Here is a 26053-nt window from a genome sequence, read left to right on the forward strand (position 1 = left end):
AGCATGCTATCCCTAAGGTCCTAATTGGAAAGAACCTAGAAGCAATTGAGAATCCATGTCTTTGGGAGTTACTTTTGGGAACATGAACTTAAAGAACATTCAATTGACCAAAAGACTTCCTGTGGAGAAACGCAGAAGGAGCTTCCTGGGGACATCGAGGCTGCTCTTCTATCACTGTCACTGAACTGTAAACCTGAAATTGGGAGGAGTTTTTTTCACATTATATTTTTATAACAAAGGGAGAAGTTTTTTCATTTTTTGGTTTTAGCGGTTTTGTTTTTTTTGGTTTTTTTTTTTAACAAAGTTAGTAGTTTGTGATACAGATATAATACTTGGTTCAAACACAACACTTCCAGACCCACAGCTATGATGTGTTATATCTGACACCCTTTAGCAGTGGGGATCCCTGGAGACACTTGCATCACCCCAAGCTTCCCATCCACCACAGGCTTGCCCTTGGCAGGGAACTTCCTTTGATTAAGTAGGCAGCCTAGTGGAATCTTACAGGAGACACTCTTGAGTGCTGGTGAGACACTCTTTCCCCAGCTGGTGGATGTATGGTCAGTACTTCCTATACCAGGTTCCCAGAGTAGATCCCCCTCAATTCTGCTGACAGACATTAGCCCTGACAGCTGCTGGCTTCTCACTGGCTGATTCATGGTCCAACCGCCGATGCTCCTATAGGGAATTTCAGTGTACTCAAGGCACCATAGAAGCCATTGATCTTTACAGTACATCTCTGGGTTAGGTGTGGGTGGATTACTGTCCCACTTTACAGATGGAACAATTGGAGATTAGACATGTAAAATTATTTACCAGAAAATCAACTGTCTTCAGAATGTTGATCCAAGCTGGATCTCCTGACATCAATACAGTGCTCTTTTCCCAATGTAAAGCAACTGGAGAGGCAATAAGTCAGATCCTTATTGTCTATATCTGGAGCTCCTATTATAGTCCTAGGCACATAATAGATGTTCAATAAATGCTTTTTTGGATGAATGAGCGATGAATAAGCCATAAGGAGACATTTACTCTTAGAGAAGTTCCACATGCTCATCTGCTAAGAAGAAATTCTCCACCCCTAGAGGGGGTGGGTTGGAGAGGGGTTATACTAGCCTGGGATGGAGAGATGTTTTCCAGTCTGAAGTCAAGCAAACGGAGAAAGTGAATCTAACGGTGCACTCTCCACTGTTCCACGGCATTTGATTTCCTGCAGAGTCACTTCGTGGCGTGTATGACAGCCGTCTTAAACCAGATGGGTGACCAGCACTACTCCTTCTATATTGAGACCTTCCCGACCAGCTCTGAACTTGTGGTGAGTCTACAGAATGCTTTGGGGCAGCGTTGGGAGACACGTTGTGCTCTCTAGATTCCCGAGAGTTTAGGGCAAGAATATCTTCCATGAACCTTACGTGTGTGGGTCTGGGTTTGCAGAAATGTTCATGTGCTTCCCTGTTTCTCACTTCCGCTTAGGTTTGTATATATCACTCCCGAAATACACCTTCAGCCCATGTCAGATGTGAGCCCTGAGTGTCTAGTCTACATAGGACTTGAAACCATATTTGTTGATGAATCATAGACATTTTGAGGCTTAAGAGCATGAGTGTTAGAGTCACATGGTCTTGGGTTTGAATCCAGGATTTGTCACTGGCTAGCTGCGACTGTGGGCTACTTAACCTTTCTTAAGCCTCAGTTTACCCATCTGTAAAGTGGGGATCATATCATTTATGTCACGGCATTGTGAAGGGATTAAATGAGACAACAGTAGCTCTCACATTGTAGGAGTCCAGTAAAAGGCAGCCATCATTGTATTATAATAACACACGCATAGAGAAAACTGGTCTCTGAGCCCTTTGTTCCTCTGGCCTCTCAGGATTCATTTGCTACAGGACCGTCTGCTGTGGCGGATGGCTGGGGGGCTGGACCTCTGCAGCAGATGATGTCATCAAAAGAAAGCCCAGCCCAAGCTGCCCCAGAGTGCAGCAGGCACTTTACCCTCAGTATGGAACCTTTGTCACTGTCTCCTTATTACCGCCAGCTTCAGGGGTTCTGCTGCCAGGGGCTCATTTTTACCTCTCCTTGAAGGACACACAGGAACCAGAATTGTGCCAAGCTCACAGAGTGGAGAACCATAGGAAACTAATGTCCTGTCCCTTCGGCCATTTAGCTTTGAGGACTCCTCGCTGGAGTAAGATTGGCAAGAAAGGGAACCTCTTTCTGGTTATACAAAAAAAAAGAAAGAAACAAAAGGAACTCTAAATAGCCTAAGGTTTTCTCCCTCCTCAGTGTCATGGGACGTGGAAATAGACTGGATCCCTCACTTTTGATCCTCAGTGGAAGAGAGGGTGGTGGGAAACAGATCGCTCTGTACTGAATCATGCATCTCTCAACCATCCCTCCAGCAGCTGGCAGAGGCGCTAGCAGCCATGGTTACAAGTCTCCAGTCTGCTTGCTCAAGGCCACACAGCAGTATATGGCAGAGGGACGGTCTGAACCTCTGTTCCAGTCCTTACACCCTGCTAAGTCGCTCAGCCACGTCTGACTCTTTGCGATCCCATGGACTGTAGCCCGCCCTGCTCCTCTGTCCATGGGATTTTCCAGGCAAGAATACTGGAGTGGGTTGCCATTTCCTTTTCCAGGGGATCTTTGTGACCCAGGGAAAAACCTGGGCCTCCCACATTGCAGGCAGAGTCGTTACCATCTTTCCTACCATGGTGTAGGAAAGCCTACACCATGCTGCACCTTCCCAGTCAGAAGCCAGGCTTTCCATCTGTGAGGCAGAGGTCTTCTCCATTCCCACAGGCAGGGACTGTGCCTATGGCAACATCCACACCTCCCCAGGTGATCCCGAGGATGAACAGTTATACTCACCAGCGTCATCCTGAGCATGTAGTGAACACTCACAGTGGGCTGGGCTCTGTGTGGAGTGTCTTATAGACAGTGTGCACTTAATCAACCATTTGAGGTAGATGTTATCCCCATTCTGCTGATGTGGAAACTGGGACTTTAGTCTCTGAGGTAAATTTCCCTAGAAGCAATGATTGCTGGAAAGGAGCCAATCTCATTTCCAGAATTTTACAGTTGAGCTTAAGCAGTGATTTTCAAATTATATTTCTCCCAACCTCACTGTCTTCTACCATAAACACACCCAACACACATACATACATGCATACTTCAACCAGAGCTGTTTCCACTTTTATCTGTTTTATACATTAGGTTCCAAGTAAGATTTTCTCCAAACAAAAAATTCTGCTGTTAAAGTAATTTGAAAACCACTGGCTTAAGGAAAGAGCTCTGAACAGGTTTCCTATGGATTTTAAATTTTGCCTATAGCAAATGGGTGGCTCAGCAGTAAAAAATTCACCTGCAGTGCAGAAGATGTGGGAGATGCCAGGTCAGTCCTTGGGTTGGGAAGATCCCTGGAGAAGAAAGTGGCAATCTACTCCAGTATTCATGCCAGGAAGACCCTGTGGACAGAAGAGCCTGGCAGGCTACAGTCCATTCATGCCGGGAAGATCCCATGGACAGAAGAGCCTGGCAGGCTACAGTCCATGGCTCACAAAGAGTTGGACGCAACTGACCAACTGAGCATACACACACAAAGCAAATGGATGGGATAACTTCATTTCCTCCTAGTGTCAGCGCTTCTTCACTTTCCTATCTGGATTTGTCTTGAATTTATGTTCTCCAAAGGTAGAGAACAAGTCTGACCCATCGCAAGCCTGGTGGAGCATGTTGAGGTCCACTCTGAGCCTCTTAAAAGGAGAGCGAGGGAGTCCCTGCCGTGTTTCCTCTAGCTTGCTCATGCGTGTGCCTGTGACATATGAATTAGCTGTGTTTACAGTACGGCAGTTAGATGTTTCATTTTAATAATAGTTTGTTTGCTCAATGACCTGAGATGCATTCATAAGTGTAGATTATTTCCTCCTCAAATGCATATTTGGCAAGATGATTATAAAATTGCCATATCAATGAATACATTTACTCCTTTACTCCCAAAGACAGAATTAACAATGCTTTATTTTGAGAGGGTTTTCACATTCCATATTCATGTTCCACTTATATCTGTGAAACAGTCTCCTGGTAATCACTTGTAAGATTTCATTTGAAAATCCACCTCTATTGGTTTCATTGGGTTTACATAATGAAAGGCTATGCCTCGTCCCTTTCTGCACCTCCATAAAAAAAAAAGAGAAAGTTTGAACAACTCACAAGATCTAGGTCCTTCCAGTCATTTCCTATAAAGCAAGATGGCAGGTGTGTTTTGCTTTGCTGTTGTAGGACTTCCTGATGGAGACGTTCATCATGTTCAAGGACCTCATTGGGAAGAACGTGTACCCTGCGGACTGGGTGGCCATGAGCATGGTCCAGAACAGGTGAGTTGGCCCCGCCTCTGGGGCCCGGGCCCCTCAGCACCCACGTGACATCACAAGAGAGGCGGGGGGTGTTGGCCATGAGCATGGTCCAGAACAGGTGAGTGGCCCCGCCTCCGGCCCCGGGCCTCTCAGCACCCACGTGACATCGCACCAGGAGGTGGGGAGAGTTTCTCCCTGATGAAAATAAATTGAAGTGCAACAGATCCTTTCTTTCTGCATTGAAACCCCAGGGAACTGCTCACCAGTCTTGAGCTATTTATTCATTATTTTTCATTCCTTTCTATATACTGAACTGGCTACTCCCTACCTTCCCCATCCTTCCAATACTAGTTAAAATATATTTCATCTACAACACCTTCTCTAAACCTTGAGACAGGAGAGCTTAAGATCAGCCTTATTAAAATTGTACTATATTAAATTTATTCAAACAGTAAAATATATCCTGGGACATATGGTAGAATACGTTTAGGAAGCATTGGATTAAGCAGCTTTGATTAGCTTTCTGTGGTACAGGACTTCTCAGAGCCTTTATGCTAATGCATTCTCTAAGAGGAAGATGTTAGGGGGATGCTATGGGATTTTCTAAGAGGAAGATATGGGATACAGCATTTCACAGATTTACTTGCCCGTTGAATCATTCAGTGTGCATATATTTATGTCTCCCTATGTGTATATAGTACTTATTAATATCTCATAGAATACAAGTGTAACCCAAGATTAATTCAGATCCCACATAGTCCAGCCCAATAGACAAGAGTAACTGTGAGCAATTTCCATTTTTAATGTTTTTCCTCAAATAATGTTATTTCATCAAAATGAAGTTCAAGTCGTAGCACTCAGCAATATTATCTAATATTCCCTTTTTCCATTCTCCTGTATCTCTCCTATCTCATGGTTTACCCAAGTCTCTCTCACAACCTTATTCTCAATTCCTATCCACAAACTCTTTTAAAACTGGGGTCCTCTAGGCTCTCTCTTTCCTTTTGCTCTCACTTTCCTTTGGCTTCTTATATTTGTTTTAGGTGCTTCCCATGGAAAGGCTTCCCAGGTGGCTCAGTGGGAAAGAATCTGCCTGCCAGTACAGGAGATGCAGGAGGTGTGGGTTTAATCCCTGGGCCGGGAAGATCCTCTGGAATAGGAAATGGCAGCCCACTACAGTATTCTTGTCTGGGAAATCTCATGGACAGAGGAGCCTGGTGGGCTACACTCCATGCGGTTGCCAAGAATCGGGCATGACTGAGCGCCTGAGCATGCACGCATGATTCCCATAGGGACTCTTCACTCTACACGGGCAAGAAGTCTTGTCTCTCTCTACCTATTGCTCTTGCTCTGTGTCTCAGGGGCCAAGAGTTGGCTGGCAAAGACAGAAACGTCCTGAGAGGATAGAAGAAGAGGAGATGTTAAAGAAGCAAAGGCAGAAATCTCTTCAGTGGGAAGCAATGGGAAAAGAATGTAAACACTAATAATTTTGTCACTAGATACAAATTTGAAATTTGTAGTCTTGAAATTTCTATCTCATGTTTGCCCAGGACCTTACTCCAGTCCCAGATGGCTTCCACCCCTTACTATTCTGACCTCTGCAAAACTGCTCTTCTGTTATCCGGATGCCTATTGACTTTGCAGACACACTTGCTCTTAGGGCCAGCTTTAGGGGCTGGTGAAGGGGAGGAGAGGTTTGTCAAAGCAGAAAGAGATAAATGTTTCTGCACCGGTGTTTGTGCTGGGAAGAGGAAAATCAGCCAAACAACAAAAATGTCAGAATTCTTAGCCTGGGCTTATGTTGCACTGATTCTCTCTGTTCACATCACTCAGGTGGGAGTCTGGCTTTTACAATGCTGAAGGCATTGGTGGGAATTAGGCCCCGCCACATTACAGATGAGAGGCAGGTCTCTCCCTAGCCCTATGTCAGAATCAGCTTCCTGAGCATCCAACCTGTGTAGCTGCAGAGGACCCTGCACTCTAAAGGGCCCTGCTGTCACCATCTTGAATTCTTAATACTTTGGACTAGGAGACTTGCATTTTCACTGTGCACTGAGCTAAAAAGGATGCAGCTGGTGGTGCCTCACATCAGTGTCTATCTATGCATCTGTGCTCGGAAGAACCCGGCTCCCAAACTGCTTTTGGATCCCTTCACTCTTTGCCAGTTGGTCAGTAAGGTCTTGGGGTTTTGCCAAATTTCATGAAGCATCCAGGTGAGTCATCTTCGACTCACCCTACATTTCAGAGACACTCAACTGTTCATGTAACATACTGCTTCATACTTCCTATGACTTTGCATAAACTATGACTCTCCCCCTTTTTAGACAAAACTCAACACAAAAGCGTCCTAAAAATTCTTGTCCATGTAATTTCTCATTTGTGGGGCCTTCGGGAATGCCTTTATGGTAGGAGAGCATGTTCCCGCCTCTGTGTTTGCACACACACCCACATTATAGTACTTGGCTCTGTGCTGTCATTGTCTCTCGTTGTGACCGTTCTTGCCACCAGAGAACGGCTTCTTGAAGGCAAGAAGTAGGTCCAGCTTATCTCTGTGTTTCTAACTCTTGGCACAGAACCTGACATTCATGAACATGTATATAATAAACTCTGTTTTTCATACCTTGTAATAAGCTCTGTATATCCAATGGGTATTTATTTTTTTAAGTTTTTTAAAAATATTTTAATTGTAGTGGAGTATAGTTGACTTACAGTGCTGTGTTAGTTTCAGGTATACAGCAAAGTGATTCAGTTACACATATATTAATTTTGTTTTAGATTCTTTTCTCATATATGTTATCACGAAATATTGAGTTACGTTCCCTGTGCTATACAGTAGGTCCTTGTTGATTATTTATCTTACATATGGGTGCGCGTGCATGTGTTTATCCCAGACTCCTGATTTATCCCTCACCAGTGCGTTTCCCGTTTGGTCACAATGGGGACTTATTGATTAGGATTTTTTTTAAAGAAATACAATTCAAATTTGCCAAACAGAAAGAGAATTTATGGGCTCAGGCAGTTTAAAGAGCCCAGGGTTATGGCTGCGGGCATGGATATGTCTAGGTGCTCAAATGGTGTTGCAGGGAATCTGATCTCTATCTCTGCTCTTTTCTCTATTGGCTTCATTCTAAGGCAGATGCTCTCTTTGCGGTAGAAACCTGACTGCAGAAATTCCAGAAATATGTCTTGTTGGATTAGCAGCCCCAGTAGAAAGAAGAAGCTTTTCCTTCAAGAGGCACAGCAAAATTCCCAGAATAATTTTCAAAGATCTGGCTCGAGCTACATCCCAATCCATAAAACTCTGTGGCCAGTGAAATGACATATGCTGTTTCATCAGGCTTGGTTCATATGACCCACCTTTGGAAGTGGGGAGGCTGTGGCTAGTTTTATCCAAACTACAAAGTCTGGGAGCAAAGGGGGAGGCTGGGAGAGTAATTCTTCAAAGGAAAGTCTGAGAGTTACTACCAGAAATTGATGATGAGCAGACAAATGCACAGACATCCGCAACTGATACAGAGTCAGGAAGATGGACACCCAGAGAGGCGGGGCCCTCCCTGATCAGGCCAGCCTCCCCTTCTGAGCTGCCAGCAGTCATCCCAGAGGAAACACATGGAAGTGCTTTGAGGGAACGTTCCTATTTGAAATTCCAGCTAGCCATAGACTTTAGTCTTTGGAGGGGAGACAGGACCCTAGAGGCAACACAGTAGTCCTTGCTTCTTTAAACTTGCAAAATTAGAATATATTTTTCTAAGGGACCTAAGGTCCCAGGTGGCACAGTGGTAAAGAACCCGCCTGCCAGTGCAGGAGATGGAGGAGGCTTAGGTTCATTTCCTGCGTTGGGAAGATTGCCTGGAGAAGGAAATGGCATCCCACTCCAGACTTCTTGCCCAGAGAATCCCATGGACAAAGGAATCTGGTGGGCTACACCCCATAGGGTCCCAAAGAATCAGATACGACTGAGCACACACACATATACTTGTAGATAACACCATTCAGGGTGCTTGTCACCGTTTTTTGGTGATCCAGTTGAATAGATAGACTAATCAAGTAATTTCATAAATAATGTAAAATTATGGCTGCTGCTGCTAAGTCGCTTCAGTCGTGTCCGACTCTGTGCGACCCCATAGACGGCATTTCACCAGGCTCCCCTGTCCCTGGGATTCTCCAGGCAAGAACACTGGAGTGGGTTGCCATTTCCTTCTCCAAGGCATGAAAGTGAAAAGGGAAAGTGAAGCTGCTCAGTCGAGTCCGACTCTTAGCGACCCAATGGACTGCAGCCTACCAGGCTCCTCTGTCCATGGGATTTTCCAGGCAAGAGTACTGGAGTGGGGTGCCCAGTCAGGGTTATATACAAGAGGTGATTTATTAAGAGAACTATAAGATGTGATCTATATCTGTGCTCTGAGAGATGAAAAGCAAGTGTTGGGGTGGGAGTTGGGAGAAGAGTGTGCCAGGCCAACTAAAGCATGCCGAGCCAAGCAGAGCACGTGCAAATATCCTGGACTGGGCAACTGAGCAGAAAGGCAGGCAAGGGAACCTAAGGAACTGGAGCCGTCTACTAAATAGAAACATTTTCATCTCTGAAGGAAATTCCTACATTTGAGATTAGGTTTGGCACATATACACTATGATGTGTGAAACAGCTACTGCTAACCTGCTATAAAGCCCAGGAAACTCAGCTCGGTGCTCTGTGATGAGCTAGAGGGATATCATGGGGGGAGGGGTGGGAGGGAGGGCAAAGAGGGAGAGGATATATGTCTATATATATCTGATTTACTTCATTGCACAGCAGAACATTATAGAGCAATTATCAGTTCAATTCAGTCGCTCAGTTGTGTCTGATTCTTCGCGACCCCATAGACCACAGCACACCAGGACTCCCCATCCATCACCAAGTCCCAGAGCCTACTCAAACTCATCTCCATTGAGTGGGTGATGCCATTCAACCATCTCATCCTCTGTCGTCCCCTTCTCCTCCTGCCTTCAATCTTTCCCAGCATCAGAGTCTTTTCAAACGAGTCAGCTCTTCGCATCAGGTGGCCAAAGTATTGGAGTTTCAGCTTCAACATCAGTCCTTCCAATGAACACCCAGGACTGATCTCCTTTAGGATGGATTGGTTGGATCTCCTTGCAGTCCAAGGGACTCTCAAGAGTCTTCTCCAACAATTCAAAAGCATCAATTCTTCGGTGCTCAGCTTTCTTTATAGTCCAACACATCCATACCTGACTACTGGAAAAACCATAGCCTTGACGAGACGGACCTTTGTTGGCAAAGTAATAAAGCAATTATACTCCAATAAAATAAATAAAATAAGTTGAATTCAGAAATACAGCCTGGGTTTCAGACTTAGTTTTGCCACTTTCTCTTCCCTGGGAAGTCATTTAACCTCTTGGCATCTCAGTTTTCTGATCTGCAAAATGGGGATAATTATAATATCCATTTTATGGCATTTGTGTGTGTGTGTGTGTGAGGATAGACTAGTCACTCCTTAGATCATTGCTGGTACCTGGGAAGAATTCAGGCAATGGGAGCATTGCCATCTCCAGGCGCAGAAAACAAATGTAGCCTTGGACTAGAGAAGCATGTGCCTGGTGTCAGCCAGAAAAGAGGACCATTTTTCTCTTGCAGGCACATAGCTCAGCTTGTAGATTTCCTTCATCTTCTAACTATGGTGATCCCTTCCATTTACAGAGCACTTGAAATTTTTTCACAGTTTTTGCATTTTGTAAGGTGTTATAATAGCTAACATGTATCACACACCTAGATTGTATACCTAGATGTATTATGCTCCCATTGTAAATACCTTAGATGTATTAACTCATTTAATCTTTGCAACAACTTTTTGATATGATAAAATGTTGTAACCCACATTTTATACATGAGGAAACTGAAACACAGAATACATGTTGTTATCGTTGCAGTACTTAGTGTTGTGTTACTAGCGAAAACCAGCAAAACCAGGCAATGAGTCCGTGTTCTTTTTTTTCTTTGCTTACTTCTTTATTGTATTTTTGTAAATTATGCAAATATGATATCACATCTACAAGAGACTTGGCAAATACAGAACAAACTTACATTTAGTTCTGTTACATATTACAATTATTTTTAAGTAGGTAAATTGAGACTTTTAGTTGGAGTTTTAATAGCAAACTCTCAAAACTGAATAGAATGAATATAGAGATAAGTGGAAGGATATAGTAGACCTGAAATACTGTTGTTGTTGTTTTTTAAAAAAAAAAAAAAGGAAATTAACATGTGATACAGTAGGTACAGATTTAGTTCAACTTTCACAAAATTTTATGTTAGTGTCCATTATTTATTTTTATACCTTATTCAAAACACCGTATTGTATTTAACTGCATTGAGCAGCTTCAGCTGCTTGCAACAAATTCTGGTAAATTCTCTTTTCATTTTCATTATATTACAAATATTTTCTAGTTTTCCTTGTTGTGGCTTCTTAAATACACCAATCATTTACAAGTGGACATTTAATTTCCAAATACATGAGTTTTTAAAGTATTTTTAATATTAATTTCTCATTTTAATATTAATGTCTCATTTAAGAGTCCATGTTCTTAGTCTCTACTGCTTTATCCTGTGAAATAGGCTTGTGTTATGAAGTGCATTATAAGGATGTTCAAACTGCTTATTTATTGGCTCAGATAACTTGAAGAGGCCCAAAGAGGTGACTTGCCCAAGGTCATGCAGCTAGTTAATGGAAGATTTCAACAAAAATTGGACAAATGGAACATACACCATGGTGTAAACCAGATCAGTATTTCCCAGAATGTAATTTTTTCTTCTCTAAAAATAGGCAGCCTAAGCTCCATCCATTCATGTGGCCAAAGCACACTTCATATGTTGGTTGCCCTGTATGTTACAATATCTTCTTTTCCTTCCTTTCTTCTTCTCCCCCCTCCCTCCTTCCCTTCCTTCTTTCCTTTCTCCTTTGCTTCCTTCCTTTCTTCCCTATTGAAAATGAAAATGTTAGTCGCTCAGTTGTGTCCGACTCTTTGCCACCCCATGGACTGCAGCCCACCGGGCCCCTCTGTCCATGGAATTCACCAGGCAAGAATACTGGAGAGGGTTGCCATGCCCTTCTCCAGGGGATCTTCCCAATCCAGGGACCAAACCCAGGTCTCCTTCATTGCAGGCAGATTCTCTACCATCTGAGCTGCCAGGGAAGCCACTTCCTTTCTTCCTTCCCTATTACTTATATATTTTTATGATTTTCTGCTTTTCTAATTTCCCTGTGGTTGCTTATTATGTGTGTATGTATTAGTCATTTATGATTTATCTGCTTGTTGGAGGAGGGAATGGAGTTTTCCGGATCTGAATGTCTCCTCCACTGTGTACTGCTTGTGTATGCAGACAGAGTGACATGTCTACTGCAAGAAATACCTCCTGTGAGAGCATTTTTCTTTTTGGTATGATGCAACATTCAGTAAGATCTGATGTATGTGGCATGGTTAATTTTTAAATGATCAAATGCTTTGCAACATTGTAAATGAACAAAATACGCCTAGGAACCCCTTTCCCCCTCCTCTATCTGCACTTTGATCTGGAAATCCAACATTTGGGGCGGGGGTGAGGGGTGGTGGTGAGGGGTGGTAGTTGGGGAGTCAGACAGATCCCTGAAGCTTCTCTAAATGGAGTCCATCAACACAAGCACACTGAGTGTCCTGGGCATCAGAGTCTAGCGGGTGGACAGGCCCATCCACGCCATGGTGCCAGAAGGCAGGGTGCTTACTGTCTTGTTGGTGAGACAGTAAGTTATGCCCATGGAAGTGTGACCAAATGCTGCAGCCACTATAGTGAGTTCAGAGCACAGGGAGGGCCCAGAGAAGTCAGGATTTACAACTGCCCAGGCTCAAATCCTGCCTCCACCATTTAATAGTCCCATCACCTCAGGTATAAGTTACTTAATCGCTCTGGACTCTGTGTTTCTCACTGTAAAATGGGATAATAATAATACCTATCACAAAGGATTTTTGCAAAGATCAAAATGAAATAATATGTATAAAGTAGTTAGAATAGTGTTTGGCATATAACAAGCATTTCGTAAATGTTAGCTATTGTCTTAGCTCTCACATGCCTATGATCTGGGAATATCCACAGCGCTTCACAGAAGAGACACACCTGGACCGGATCTCACCTGCCTTGCCAGTGACATACTTTGACATCTCATATCATCTCCAGCACACACGAGGCACGCAGTAGGGTCATAGAGCTGGCCCTAGAAAGCTGAGCGGAGAAGTTCTCGGTGTGTGCAGGGCTACTCCTGTCAGTTTGCTAATAATCGCTGACGCCCACTCCCCCTTTCTCCCGCCATCATTAATTTTTGCCACCTACTTCCGTTTTTGTAGATCCCACCTACTCCAAAACCTGTCACCCAGACGGAGGCTTCTCCATGGGTTTTTAGCCAGCACAGCACGTCGAGTCCTGACACTCACCCGGGCCACCGGGTTTCAGTCCCAGGAGACTGCCACACCCCTAACTAGAATCCAGAATTCACAGAGGGGCACTTGGAGGGGGCCGTGCCCCGACCATGAGCTGGGATCCTCTGATGCCCTCTAACTTCTCGGTTCCATGATGCCCAGGACACTCATATATCTTCAATATATTTGTGTTGATTCAGTCCATGTAGAGAAGCTTTAGGAGTGTGTGTAAATCCCCAGCCACCACCCCTCACTCCCCCCACCCAAAATGCTTAATTCCTAGATTGAAGTGTAGGTGGAGGAGGGGAAAAGAGGTTCCTAGGCACATTTCGTTCATGTACAACATCGCGAAGAACTTGTGTGTTGTGCGGGAAGCCACATGAAGGCTCTGGGAAAAGGGCTTTCTCACTGCTACTAGAAGAAGGGCTCCCTTTCCCTGGCCAGCTCTTTTATCTCCATCTTCAAATTTTGACCAGTGGAATCAATTCCATCCTATTAACCACGGCACCAAGGGGAATGGGAGTCAGGGAGGCCCTCTCAGCCGTGGGCTTTCTCACTGGAAAGGGCACGTCCACCTCCAGTTGCCTCTTTTATTCACATCGTACAACCAGTGTGCGTGGGCTGATTGTCACACTGGAGTGTTCTCATCCCCAGGTCCTCCTGCCTCCGAGCTGCAAGGTGGCCGGGCAGCTCAGGATAATGACGACAGCACAACGGGCACTTATTAAGGACCCTTACGCACTGAGGCCCTGGGCCCCCAGATGCTCCGCATCTCATTTCATCTTCACATGCGGCTCATCACACAGAGGGGGTGGCTGAGGGTCCCAGAGGGGAAGCAACCCTCTCAAGGCCACAGCCTGGAGGAGCAGGAGAGTGGGAACGTGCCCCAGGCAGGCCTGCTCAGCATCTGCAGGCGTCTGCGTGCGCCTTCCATTACTGCATCCCATCCAAGGACTAATGGGTGTGGTGCATGGGTTTATTTAGGAGATGAGACCCACAGGGACTCGCAGTTGTCTCCAGGATTGAGCATTTGTTCTGATACATGGAGGCAAGTAGGAAGCTGGGAACCTGGGTCAGCGGCTACAGAGAGGCTTTGTGTGGAGCAGTTTTCAGCATACCAGCCTGGAGTTTGGCTCGCTTTCTGCCAGCTTCTTCCTACCTGCAGCAGCTGACTTCTCTTATATATGGCTTCTGCTACCTCACAGAGTCATCTGTTCATGGCTTCTACTCAGGCCAGGGTCTGTTGCATTCTCCCTGGTTGCTCTGCTTTTGAAACGCCTAAAAGGATTTGATCTACTACTGTCCAGGCTAGGGTGCCCTCACTAGATCACCCTTAGGCTTCTAGCCAGCCTGTGGAAGGCTTGCCTGAGTCAAGAGTTGGTTCTGGGCCCAGTCAGCTGTGAGCAGAGCAGCAGGATGATAGGGACTAAGTGGGAAAGGGCTCCCTTGTGGGCATGAGGAGGAGCGTGCCCAGTGCTGAGAGACGGTGCAGGCTGCCTTCAAGGGAGCCAGAATATCTGTATGGCTAACTGCAGATACTTTGAAGAAAGGCAAGCCTGAGATTGGGTGGACTCTGGTGCTTACTGGCTATGTAAATATAGGGAGTTTTGATATTTCCAGGGCTGAGTTTCCTCTTCTGTTAAATGGGTGCCAACATAACACCTACTTCAGTTTGTAGGATTAAATGAAACAATGTCTGTAGAGCACTTGGCACAGGGTATACACATGAAAACTATAATTCCCCCATCATTCTCATTATTAATGAGGTGAGCTCACACCTTGGATTGAACAGAATTACAGATATTTCTTAGTGGACCAAATAGCAGGGTGGTTAAATACTGAGGTTCTGAAGGCAGCTTCAGTTCAGCTCAGTTCAGTCTCTCAGTCATGTCCAACTCTTTGCGACCCCATGGACTGCAGCACACCAGGCTTCTCAGTCCATCACAAGATCCTAGAGTTTACTCAAAGTCATGTCCATTGAGTCAGTGATGCCCTCCAACCATGTCATCCTCTGTCATCCCCTTCTCCTGCCTTCAATCTTTCCCAGCATCAGAGTCTTTTCAAATGAATCAGTTCTTCACATCAAGTGGCCAAAGTATTTTAGTTCCAGTTTCAACATCAGTCCTTCCAATGAATATTCAGGACTGATTTCCTTTAGGATGGCCTGGTTGGATCTCCTTGCAGTTCAAGGGATTATCAAAAGTCTTCTCCAACATCACAGTTCAAAAGCATCGATTCTTTGGCACTCAGCTTTCTTTATAGTCCAACTCTCACATCCATACTGTAAAAATCATACCCTTGACTAGATGGACCTTTGTTGGCAAAGTAACATCTCTGCTGTCTAGGTTGGTCATAGCTTTTCTTCCAAAGAATAAATATCTTAATTTCATGGCTGCAGTCACCAGCTGCAGTGATTTTGGAGCCCTGAAAAATAAAGTCTCTCACTGTTTCCACTGTTTCCCCATCTATTTGCCATGAAGTGATGGGACCAGATACCATGATCTTAGTTTTCTGAATGTTGAGCTGTAAGCCAGCTTTTTCACTCTCCTCTTTCACTTTCACCAAGAGGCTCTTTAGTTCTTCTTCTCTTTCTGCCATAAGGGTGGTGTCATCTGCATGTCTGAGGTTATTGATATTTCTCCCAGCGATCTTGATTCCAGCTTGTGCTTCCTCGAGCCCAGCATTTCTCATTATGTACTCTGCATGTAAGTTAAATAAGCAGGGTGGCAATATACAGCTTTAATGTACTCCCCTCCCTATTTGGAACCAGTCTGTTGTTCCATATCCAGTTCTAACAGTTGCTTCTTGACCTGCATACAGATTTCTCAAGAGGCAGGTCAGATGGTCTGGCATTCCCATCTCTTTAAGAACTTTCCATAGTTTGTGATGATCCACACAGTCAAAGGCTTTGGCATAGTCAATAAAGCAAATAGATGTTTTTCTAGAACTCTTTTGCTTTTTCGATGATCCAGCAGATGCTGGCAATTTGATCTCTGTTCCTCTGCCTTTCCTAAATCCAGCTTGAACATCTAGAAGGTCACGATTCACATGCTGTTGAAGCCTGGTTTGGAGAATTTTTAGCATTATTTGATTAGTGTGTGAGATGAGTGCAAATGTGCAGTAGTTTGAGCATTCTTTGGCATTGCCTTTCTTTGGGATTGGAATGAAAACTGACCTTTTCCAGTCCTGTGGCCACTGCTGAGTTTTCCAAATTTGCTGGCATATTGAGTGTAGCACTTTCACAGCATCATCTTTCAGGATTTGAAATAGCTCAGCTGGAATTCCGTCACCTCCACTAGCTTTGTTCATAGTGATGCTTCCTAAGTCCCACTTGACTTCACATTCCAGGATGTCTTGCTCTAGGTGAGTGATCACACCATCGTGATTATCTGGGTCATGAAGCTCTTTTTTGTACAGTTCTTCTGTGTATTCTTGCCATCTCTTTGTAATATCTTCTGCTTCCGTTAGGTCCATACCATTTCTGTCCTTTATTGTGCCCATCTTTGCATGAAATGTTCCCATGGTATCTCTAATTTTCTTAAAGAGATCTCTAGTCTTTCTCATTCTTCTATTTCTTTGCACTGATCACTGAGGAAGGCTTTCTTATCTCTCCTTGCTATTCTTTGGAACTCTGCATTCAAATGGGTATATCTTTCCTTTTCTCCTTTGCTTTTTGCTTCTCTTCTTTTCACAGCTATTTGTAAGGCCTCCTCAGACAACCATTTTACTTTTTTGCATTTCTTTTCCATGGGGATGGTCTTGATCCCTGTCTCCTGTACAATGTCATGAACCTCTGTCCATAGTTCATCAGGCAGTCTGTCTATCAGATCTAATCCCTTGAATCTATTTCTCATTTCCACTGTATAAATCATAAGGGATTTGATTTAGGCCATACCTGAATGGCCTAGTGGTTTTCCCTACTTTCTTCAATTTCAGTCTGAATTTTGCAATAAGGAGTTCATGATCTGAGCCACAGTCAGCTCCTGGTCTTGTTTTGGCTGACTGTATAGAACTTCTCCATCTTTGGCTGCAAAGAATATGATTAGTCTGATTTCGGTGTTGACCATCTGATGATGTCCATGTGTAGAGTCTTCTCTTGTGTTGTTGGAAGAGGGTGTTTGCTATGACCAGTGTGTTCTCTTGACAAAACTGTATTAGCCTTTACCGTACGTTTGTTTAAATCCTACTTTTACATGTATTAGCTGGCTTCTTGGGAAAGTTAACTAAATTCACGTCTCTAAAATGAAAATGATTATCTAACTCAGAGAGCTAATGTGAGAATTAAAAATGAAAAAAAAAAAAAAAACAGGAAGGCATCTATGCTGAGTACTTAGTGCAGAGCCTGGTGCTCGTTGGTACCTGTGACTATGGTTATTATTAACTGTTTTAGAGCCTGCTCAGCATCTCGGAGGAAATTCAGCAGGAAATATTAGGTTGATATTTGATTATGAATTTTTTGTTTGCAACAATTCAAGTTCATTTTTTAAAGTAACAGAAAGAGTTGAGTGTGTTTTCATTACAACCCACTTCAACAAATTAATACTTAAGCTTTAAGCACAATTTTTTTTTTTTAGAAAATACAAAAGACATGCTTTTCCAAACCCATATTGGGAAATCAAACTCAAGTGATATTCTGATTTCCAAAGGATGGCTGCAGAAGAATCCAGAGAGAGGGAGGAGCCTTGGTTTACTGTCGTTCAGCCCCTATCTGCCACTAGTCCCTACCATCTGCACAGGGGGGCTAATTAATTCTCGGTTATTGGACTGGCCTTTGCGAGGCAGAGACAGATTTAGGTTGACAATCAAAATAATAACTGTTACTGAAAGTACTGATAGTTTTATTACTGCTGCAAATGTGTAAAACCCCTCATTTTGGTATCATATTAGACAGTCTGAGATGTTTATACGTAATATGACAGCCACTCAGTGCCTTTCCATCTGGGGAATCAGATGCTAATCTTTAAGGAGAAAACATAAGTGTTTTTGCAAAGGCATACTAGCAAATGACAGAATAACAAAACCGAAGAGATCTCACTTTTGGCAGCCTGATGGGGTGGAGGATTCTGCGGGATTTTTATTTCCCGTCTTTACACAGTCCTGCTGGCTGCAGCTTGTCCTCTGACTGTCCATTCTGCTGTCAGGGGTCCCTGCCAGTAGAAGAATGAAGTCATCCAGAGGGGTCTGGGTGGCCGTAGCTGCCATGGTGCCTTTGTCACCCCGTGGCAGGCGCTCTGCTCAGCACTGATGATACATTTGCCTTTATACCCTGTAGAAACCCTGTGAAAGGGGTTACGCTGCTGCTGTTTTGCAAGCAAGGACACTTAAATGTCAAGCATGATATTAACATGTCCCAAATCCACACTGCTGAGAAGTGCCAAAGCTAGAAAACACATCCAACTGTGTGTGTGTGTGCAAATCTTGTGATCCTGACACCAGGATGCATTCCTGTCTTTGTTCCCTGAACATTTAGTGTTTGAGGAACACCGGTCCAGCTTCCTTACAAGCAATGCCTGATGTAGCTATAGTCGCCTTTCCCACAGTCGTGGCCCACCCAAAATATATCTGCCGCTTAGATGGACATTTCCTGTGCATCCTGAGAGCTTCCTTCTTCCTTCATTCCCTGGGCTTTCTCTGGCTATAGGAGATTGCTCAGCCCACCTGCAGGGTAGACCAGAAATGCTAGGGACATAAAGTCTCTAGGAGCAACTTTCAACCAGCAATGGGCTGGCATTAATGGGAAACAGCCCAGGATACTTCTCATGTTCCAGTATGTTCAATACAGTCTCTCAGAAGCTCCCAAGGAGAACTGAGTCCCAGTTAGTACACAAAGCAATAACCTCCTAATAAACACTTGCTTTTTCTGGCTTCCCATGGGTAACCAAATAGACATTTCCTCTGGACCAGCCACTCAGTAGAGAAATTACTGATTGTCTACTATTAATCAAAACTTATAGACTATGGTACAGGTAAGGTCTGGCCCCTGCCCTCTTAGATCTTGCAAACACGTGCACTGTGGAGACTTCGCCACCATGAGGAATGTAGCAGTTGGAAGGTAGTTGCAAAAATCCAGGAGAGAAATGATGGTGGCTTGGTTCAGTGGGCAGTGGGTGATGAGAAGTAATTGAATTTAGATGTTTTTTGAAAGTGATGCTAAGAGGTTTTGCTGACAGGTCAAGTGTAGATGTAAGAGAAAGGAAAGTTACGGATGCTGAGTCCTCCCCACCCCTTGAGCAATTGGAAGAATGGAGTTGTTGTTAACTTAGATGGGAAGACGACAGAAAGAGGTAGGTAATAGGAGCTGAGCTTTTGACATGTATGTTTGAAATGCCTATTAGCCATTCAAGTGAGAGCACAGAGCTGAGAGCTGGAATGTAAGCTGGAGCTCAGGAGAAAGGCCAGGGATGAAGATATCAAATTTGGGAGTCAGAGGCATGTAGGTTGGAGAGTAGATGAGATTATGGAGTGGGTCTCTGATTTCAAGGCAAGTACAGTAGAGGAGACAGTCGTTATTGAATCACAATAGAAATAGAAATAGAAATAACTTCTTGTAGATGGTGATCCAGTCTGGGAAAGGCAGTTGCACTGACTGTCTTTTGGAGTCCTGAAAGATGCAACAGACCATGTCCTAAAGCATTTAGAAGGAGGTGGCATTCTATACAAAAGAACACAGCTGTACATTCCGAAAACCACCTGAAGCACAGATTAGCCATGAGAGATAATATTAGCACAGAAGGTGGGGCAGTCCTGAAGGACATTCACTGTCGAAAGAAAGAGCTTGGACTTATCCCGTGGGCCTTGGGGGGCCATTGAAGTGGGCGATCCACAGGATTGGGGATATTCCACAGGGCAGGGCATTCTAGGTTGCAAGGGCAAAAGTTAAAGGCTACAAGGGCAGTCAATAGTGGGGAAGGAAAGGAAGAGATGGATGGCAAGACATTCAAGAAGAAACACAGTTTGACAACAGATACAAAAATGTTCAATACGCATAAGATTTGCTCAGCATCACCACTTCCAAGAGAAGGGCCGAGAAGAGGTATATATGGGAGACGCAAGGCATACATAGGAGAGTGGTCACTGAAACACTGTTTACAACAGGAAGTGCTGAGAAGCAACATAAAAGTCCGTCAGTGAAAGACTGATGAAAGAAACCGTGATGCACCCATACGATAGAATGTTCTTCAGTGATTAAAAGGAATGATATGTATCTGAATTCATTGGCATGAAAGGAACACACAGTTTATTGTCAAGTAAAAGAGGCTGTGAAACAGAATTTATCACTTAACCCCATTTATCAAAATGCTATCTTTAAAATATGGTTTGTGTGTATATGTCTAGGGAGACCTTTGAAATTCCATTCATCAACATGTCAAGGATGGTTTTCCCTAGATGAGAGGATGGCTGGCGTGTTGTTTATTTATTTTATTTGGGGGGAGGCAATTTTTCTTCCTATCTTTCTGGATGACATGAATTTTCTGCCACAAGCTTGTAACAGTTTGAACAAAAGACAATACACATTTTCTAAAGGAAGCCAGACAGGGCCAGGTAAACTCGGCCCCAGGTCCGCAGTGTGAGCAGATGCTAATACGGGTCGGCCGGCCTCTTCCTTCAGTCTCCGGGGCGCCCGCTGAAGGGCCTTCAGGCTGAAGCATGGGGGAGGGACATCTAGGGTAGCGTGCGCAGATGGCCTGCTGACCTTCTCCCCTCTTCCAGGGTCTTCCTGAGAGCTATCAACAAGTTTGCAGAAACCATGAACCAGAAATTCCTGGAAAACACGAACTTTGAGTTCCAGGTGAGTGTAAGGCGCTGCACGTGCCTTGAACTGTCCTGGCAGGGCTGTTCCAGAGACCTGGCTGATGGCACATCCTGAAACACTTGGGAGCTATGCCTGTGCCTCGGGGGGTTTCCCCAGAGTGGTGCGGGTTTAGGGAGGGAAGGAAGTACTTAGCGTTTGGAACCCAGTGCTTGATTAAATAGTCATCAACTGAGGAGCATATGCAAATGTGACTGTATAATGTATCGTGCTAATGAAGAGACTTGCGTTCATTCATTGTCAGAGTGGGTGTTACCTTTTAAAAATTTATCACTTTTTTTTTTTACTTTGTTATTCACCAGTACCTAGAAAAGCAGCCATTCTTAGATATTGAAAGATGAAACTCTGTGACTTTCTGATACCTCCAGAAATCACTTTAAGCACACAGACAAGACCAGGACCTCTGTGAGCTTCAGAGGTCCTGGGCAGGCAGAGCGACACATCTGCTCATGGCCTGGCAAGAAGAACCAGCTCTTCAAAGCCTTGTGGACAAGTCCGGGTTGCTATTTCTGGCTTGAGGTGTGCGAGAGAAGATCCTTAAAAGGGAATTTCCCCCTCCAGGGAAGCCCCTGATCCCCAGGATCTCTTCAAGCGCAAGCTTAGGGAATAGCCAGCAAACTGGGGCAACAGCTCTTTCTGCCAGCTCGTCTTGGGTGTTCAGTTCCTGTCTGGGCTCTGACCCACCGAGCAACCTCAGGCAAGGCCTGGACTGCATCCGTGTCTCAGCGGACTCTTGTATAAAATTCTCATAACGCCTCCCTTGCTACTTTGAAGGGGTTTTTCCAGAATGGAAACATGCACTTGCTTGGGAAATTCACCTGTTAGGAAGGTCCCAGCAGTTCCTGATCCAACACTTCCTGCTCCAGGAGGCCTCCCTACCTGATCCTCTCTGAAGGGCCCCCACCTCCCCGTGGTCAGTGCGCATCGCCCCTTAGCCTCTGTAGTCTCTTCACTGCTTGCTGCTCTCTTTCTCATTTGCTTACGTGCCCATTCTTTCTTTCCTCTGGTAGAAAGTCAGTTTGGGAGTATGAAGCCACAGAGACTCTATGCTCTGTGTCTGGCACACAGTAGGACTCCCTGGGGAGGTGAATATTCCCTGAATATTCATTAGAAGGACTGATGCTAAAGCTGAAGCTCCAGTACTTTGGCCACCTGATGCAAAGTGCCAACTCATTGGAAAAGACCCTGATGCTGGGAAAGATTGAAGGCAGGAGGAGAAGGGAACAACAGAGGATGAGATGGTTGGATGGCGTCAGTGACTCAATGGGCATGAGTTTGAGCAGGCTCCAAAAGGTGGTGAAGGACAGGGAAGCCTGGCGTGCTGCATTCCCATGGGATCACAAAAAAGCTGGACACAACTGAATGACTGAACAACAACAACTGGGGAGGTGACACTTGGGCTGAGGTCTGTGAGATCCACTCTGCTAGCAGCACCAGCCTATAAATACTCAATAAATATTATCTTTGAATAATATTATCCTCATAGCTCAGTCGGTAAAGAATCTGCCTGCAATTCAGGAGACCTGGGTTCGATCCCTGGGTCAGGAAGATTCCCTGGAGAAGGAAATGGCAACCCACTCCAGTATTCTAGCCAAGAGAATCCCATGGACAGAGGAGCCTGGCGGGCTACAGTTCACGGGGTCTCAAGAGTCAACGCAACTTAGCAATGAAACCACCACCACATTATCTTTGAACACGATTCTCTCCCACTGCTTTGTATTTAAATCAGGCAACTGAACTAGAATGATAATGATGATAAAAGGAAGAGCTGCCCTTTTCTGACAGTGTTGGATGTGCAGGATCTCACACTTTCTGCCTTATCTTTCTCAGTCCTTCCGACTGCCCTACAAGGTAGTCACCATGGCTGTGATTTTCTCTGCTGGGGGTATGTGGGCACTGAGGCTCCCAGGCGATGAGCAGACAGCCTGTCACACAGCGTGTCAGTGCAGAGGTGGCCTGAACGCACAGCAGTGGCTGGCACCGGAGCCTGCAGATCACTGCGGGCACGGGCTAGAGCTGGAGCTTCACCCCCACACTGGGTTGATTGCTTGGCAGGGGCTGGGTGAGAGGTATAAATCTTTGACATGGAAACAAAACATGTCACTTTGGCTGTTTGAATCCGGAGAAGTATTTGATCCTCTTCCAAATATGGCCCAGATGCCTGCAGGCTCCAGTTATGAGCATGTGATCTGGGAAGTTAATAAGGCCATAGCTTTTTTGAAGGGGCAGCTTGGAACAGCACCCCTAGGGGCCGGCGGCAAGGCCACGTTTGTGCCATAAAACCACGGGCTGGTTTGCTCGTCTCTTTCCATGGGCGTTGGCAATGGCAGCCCCAGCCTGGGTTTCCTGACTCTGGCTCTCCTCCATGGTCTTAAGGGGATACTTTCCAAGAGAAGCTCAGATCCATGCCATTCTCTTAGGTTTATCCAGTTTTCCTGAAAGGAAATCTGCATCTGAAAGTTGTCCAGAGAAGTAGGGGCTTCATATATGGGAGGTTTGAGCTTAAGAGCTCTGTGACTTTAGGCAAATTACTGAATCTCTCTGTGCCTCACTGTCCTCCACATCAAGTGATGGCACTGACAGTAGCTATGTTACTGGGTTGTTGAGAGGACTGAGTGAACTAATTCATGGAAAATACCTAGAACAATGCCAGGAACGTGGTGGCTGTTTAGTAAGTATTAACTCCTTATAGTTACAGTAATTATCACTTCGATGATCGTGGTGATGGCGATGATGCTCCTAGACTTGTCAGGTTGGGGAACCCCTGTGTCAGTCCTCCGCAAACAGGACCGTAGGGAGGCCCCTTTCTGGTCACCACAACACTGCCTAGGACCGTCACACCCACGAGATCTGTAAACTGGAAAGTGGCCAACATTCCAAGGTGAAATAAGTCTCTTCCTAATGAGACTTCCATAGGTATTTATTGGGAAGCCCTCAAGAAGAGGACCATTCTTCAACCTTCGCTGTCCCACCTTCACCCCACGTGTGTGAGAATGGATCTGTTCTCTGTGCCCTGCTGGAACACGCCTTGTTTCCTTCTTACGGTTTCACTAATTATGCATTTAATATCAGCAGCAACAGCATCCATCGCTAAGTGCTGCTGGCCTGGGCAGCTGCTGTCCAGAGGAGGGGCAAGTGCAATTGGATTATCCTGAGTATCTTTTCCGAAACTGGGGTTTTATGCTTCAAAGGGCAAAAAGGCAGGAAGCTCTGTGGGTGCCATTCTGTAGGTGATGAGACCTGGGAATTACAAAAATGACATTTCCTGCTTGGGGCTAAAAAAATTTGCATTCCCAGGCATATTCAAGATACTGGGCCTTGACATTCACATCTCTTTGCCTGGTCAAGGAAGACCAAGAGAAGATTTCCAGTTTAACTCAGTGAGAATTTTTAAGAGCAGTGTTCATGAGTCCAGACTATTACAATAAGCTTTGAGAAATTCAGAAGCAAAGCAGAACATTGCTTTGCCCTCAAGGACCTTGGAGACTCAATAGCAGACTATAAATCCATCTTCTAGCATCCAGGCTTTTGAAGAAGATGACTAACTTTTGTTAGGCGTTGATGTAGGGCATTTTGACCCTTATCACAACCCTGTTAGGTTGGGAAATATCCATTTTACTGGTGAGTAAACTGAACTTCAGAGAAGTGATTGATTTTCCTATTAAAGGTCATCAACTATTAAGTGGGGCTGCTGGAATTCAACCCCAGTCTTTTCACTCTTCTGTACTATCTCTCAGAAATAGGGTGCCTTTTGGACCTAACAGACAGTTCTAGGTAGTTCCAGAAACACTGTCAGTTCATGTTAGCTCTTCCTGGCCCTCTAGATGTTAAAAACTCTGATTGGCCCAGGAATCAGTGGACCAGATGTGCTCTGTGGCTCCAGGTAAATATTTCCATCTTAGGCGAGTATCTGCTTGCTACTAAGACCATTCTCTCCACTTGGGAAGCTCTAATTGGCTCTGCCTTCATTAATTCCAGCCTTAGTCTTGAGGCATCTCTGGATCATCTGGGCAGCAAGTATCTTGGGATCATTTTTGAACCTATACTGGAGACCCTGTGAAATGAAAACCTACCAGCATATCCCCAGCCACTGTGGAAGACTGAGGGTAGGCTTGGTCTCTATAAGGGGCAGTGTAACCAGAGATGGCAAAAAATGAGAGAAGGAGCATGTGCAGCACTCACTGAAGCCCTGCAGAGGCCCAGAGCACTCCCCACAGGGAGGGCTCCACAGGACACCTCTTTCAGGCAGCAAGGTGGTCACGTGCTTGGTGACAGCTTAGCTGTCTGCTTAGCTTGAGGGCCACAGACAACCTCTAGGTGATGCTCCCAACCTGAATCTGTAATTGGAAACTTTCACTCCCAAAATTAATGGCATCTTCAGAATGGCCATGGCACCTGAGTCTTTCTACCACAGGGGAGGGTACAATGACTGTGTTTTAGCAACCCTGGGTATTGGGCCTTTATTTTTTTAATTAATAATTTGGGGTAAATAATAATTCAACGCCATTGAGAAAGAATCTTATAGGATCAAAGATTCTTGATGTCTCTGCTGTAAAGATATCTGATGAACCAGTGGATGAACCTCAACCAGCAAAAAAGGCTAATGGGATATCAAGAAAGAAGAAGAAAAGCAATTTCAACAGAAGAGCAGAGTAGTTCAAGACTAGACCTTCTGGAGACACATACACTTGGATTCAAATGCCAGCTTCACCGTTTTATAACTATGGAACCTTGGGCCAGTTCTTCAACCTCTCTGGGCCTCAATCTCCTGCTCTCTAAAAATAGGGAGAACCATAATACAAATAGCTTAGTTTCTGGGGAGGATTTAACAAGGACACGTGCATAAGTGCTGGGCTTATTAATGAATGCATTCAATAAATATTTCCTGAGCGTATGCTGGGTTAGACATGATCTTAGTCACTGGATGTACAACAGAAGATAAAGAGATGAAGCTCTTGCTTGCATGATGCTTATATCTGGTAGAAGGGACAAAATAAATGATTGGGTTAGCCAAAGGTTTCGTTCAAGTTTTTCTGTACCGTGGTAAACCCAAATGAACTTTTTGGCCACCACAATACTTCTGCTTAAGATATGTCCTGAATCCTGTGAACAGACTGAAATGAGGGTTAATTTACTTTAGTCCAAGCGAGCTGGGAAGACTTCCCCAGGAAGTGATTTTTGAACTGAGATCACAAAACTGGGTAGTAGTTTGCATGCTTTCTAAGTCACTTCAGTCATGTCTTATCCTACGCAACCCTATGGGCTGTAGTCCAGCAGGGTCCTTTGTCCATGGGATTCTCCAGGCAGGAATTCTGGAGTGGGTTGCCATGCCCTCCTCCAGGGGATCTTCCCAACCCAGGGATCAGACCCATGTCTCTTACATCCCCTGCATTGGCAGGCGGGTTCTTTAGCTCTAGCACCATCTGGGATGCCCCCTTTAGATTCTGTT

General features: G+C 44.8%; 1 protein-coding gene across 1 annotated transcript in view; it reads left to right on the forward strand.

The window, feature by feature from the left end:
- Positions 1 to 26053, forward strand: part of DOCK2 (dedicator of cytokinesis 2) — a 458208-nt gene that overhangs the window by 345838 nt on the left and 86317 nt on the right. Inside the window, exons 28-30 of the mRNA XM_070774484.1 lie at positions 1217 to 1315; positions 4282 to 4376; positions 20505 to 20583. Of these exons, the coding sequence (XP_070630585.1) occupies positions 1217 to 1315; positions 4282 to 4376; positions 20505 to 20583 (273 nt within the window). The remainder of the gene's footprint in view (positions 1 to 1216; positions 1316 to 4281; positions 4377 to 20504; positions 20584 to 26053) is intronic.

The sequence above is a fragment of the Bos indicus genome, chromosome 20, assembly GCF_029378745.1.
Source record: "Bos indicus isolate NIAB-ARS_2022 breed Sahiwal x Tharparkar chromosome 20, NIAB-ARS_B.indTharparkar_mat_pri_1.0, whole genome shotgun sequence".
In the NCBI taxonomy this organism is placed as follows: Eukaryota; Metazoa; Chordata; class Mammalia; order Artiodactyla; family Bovidae; genus Bos; species Bos indicus.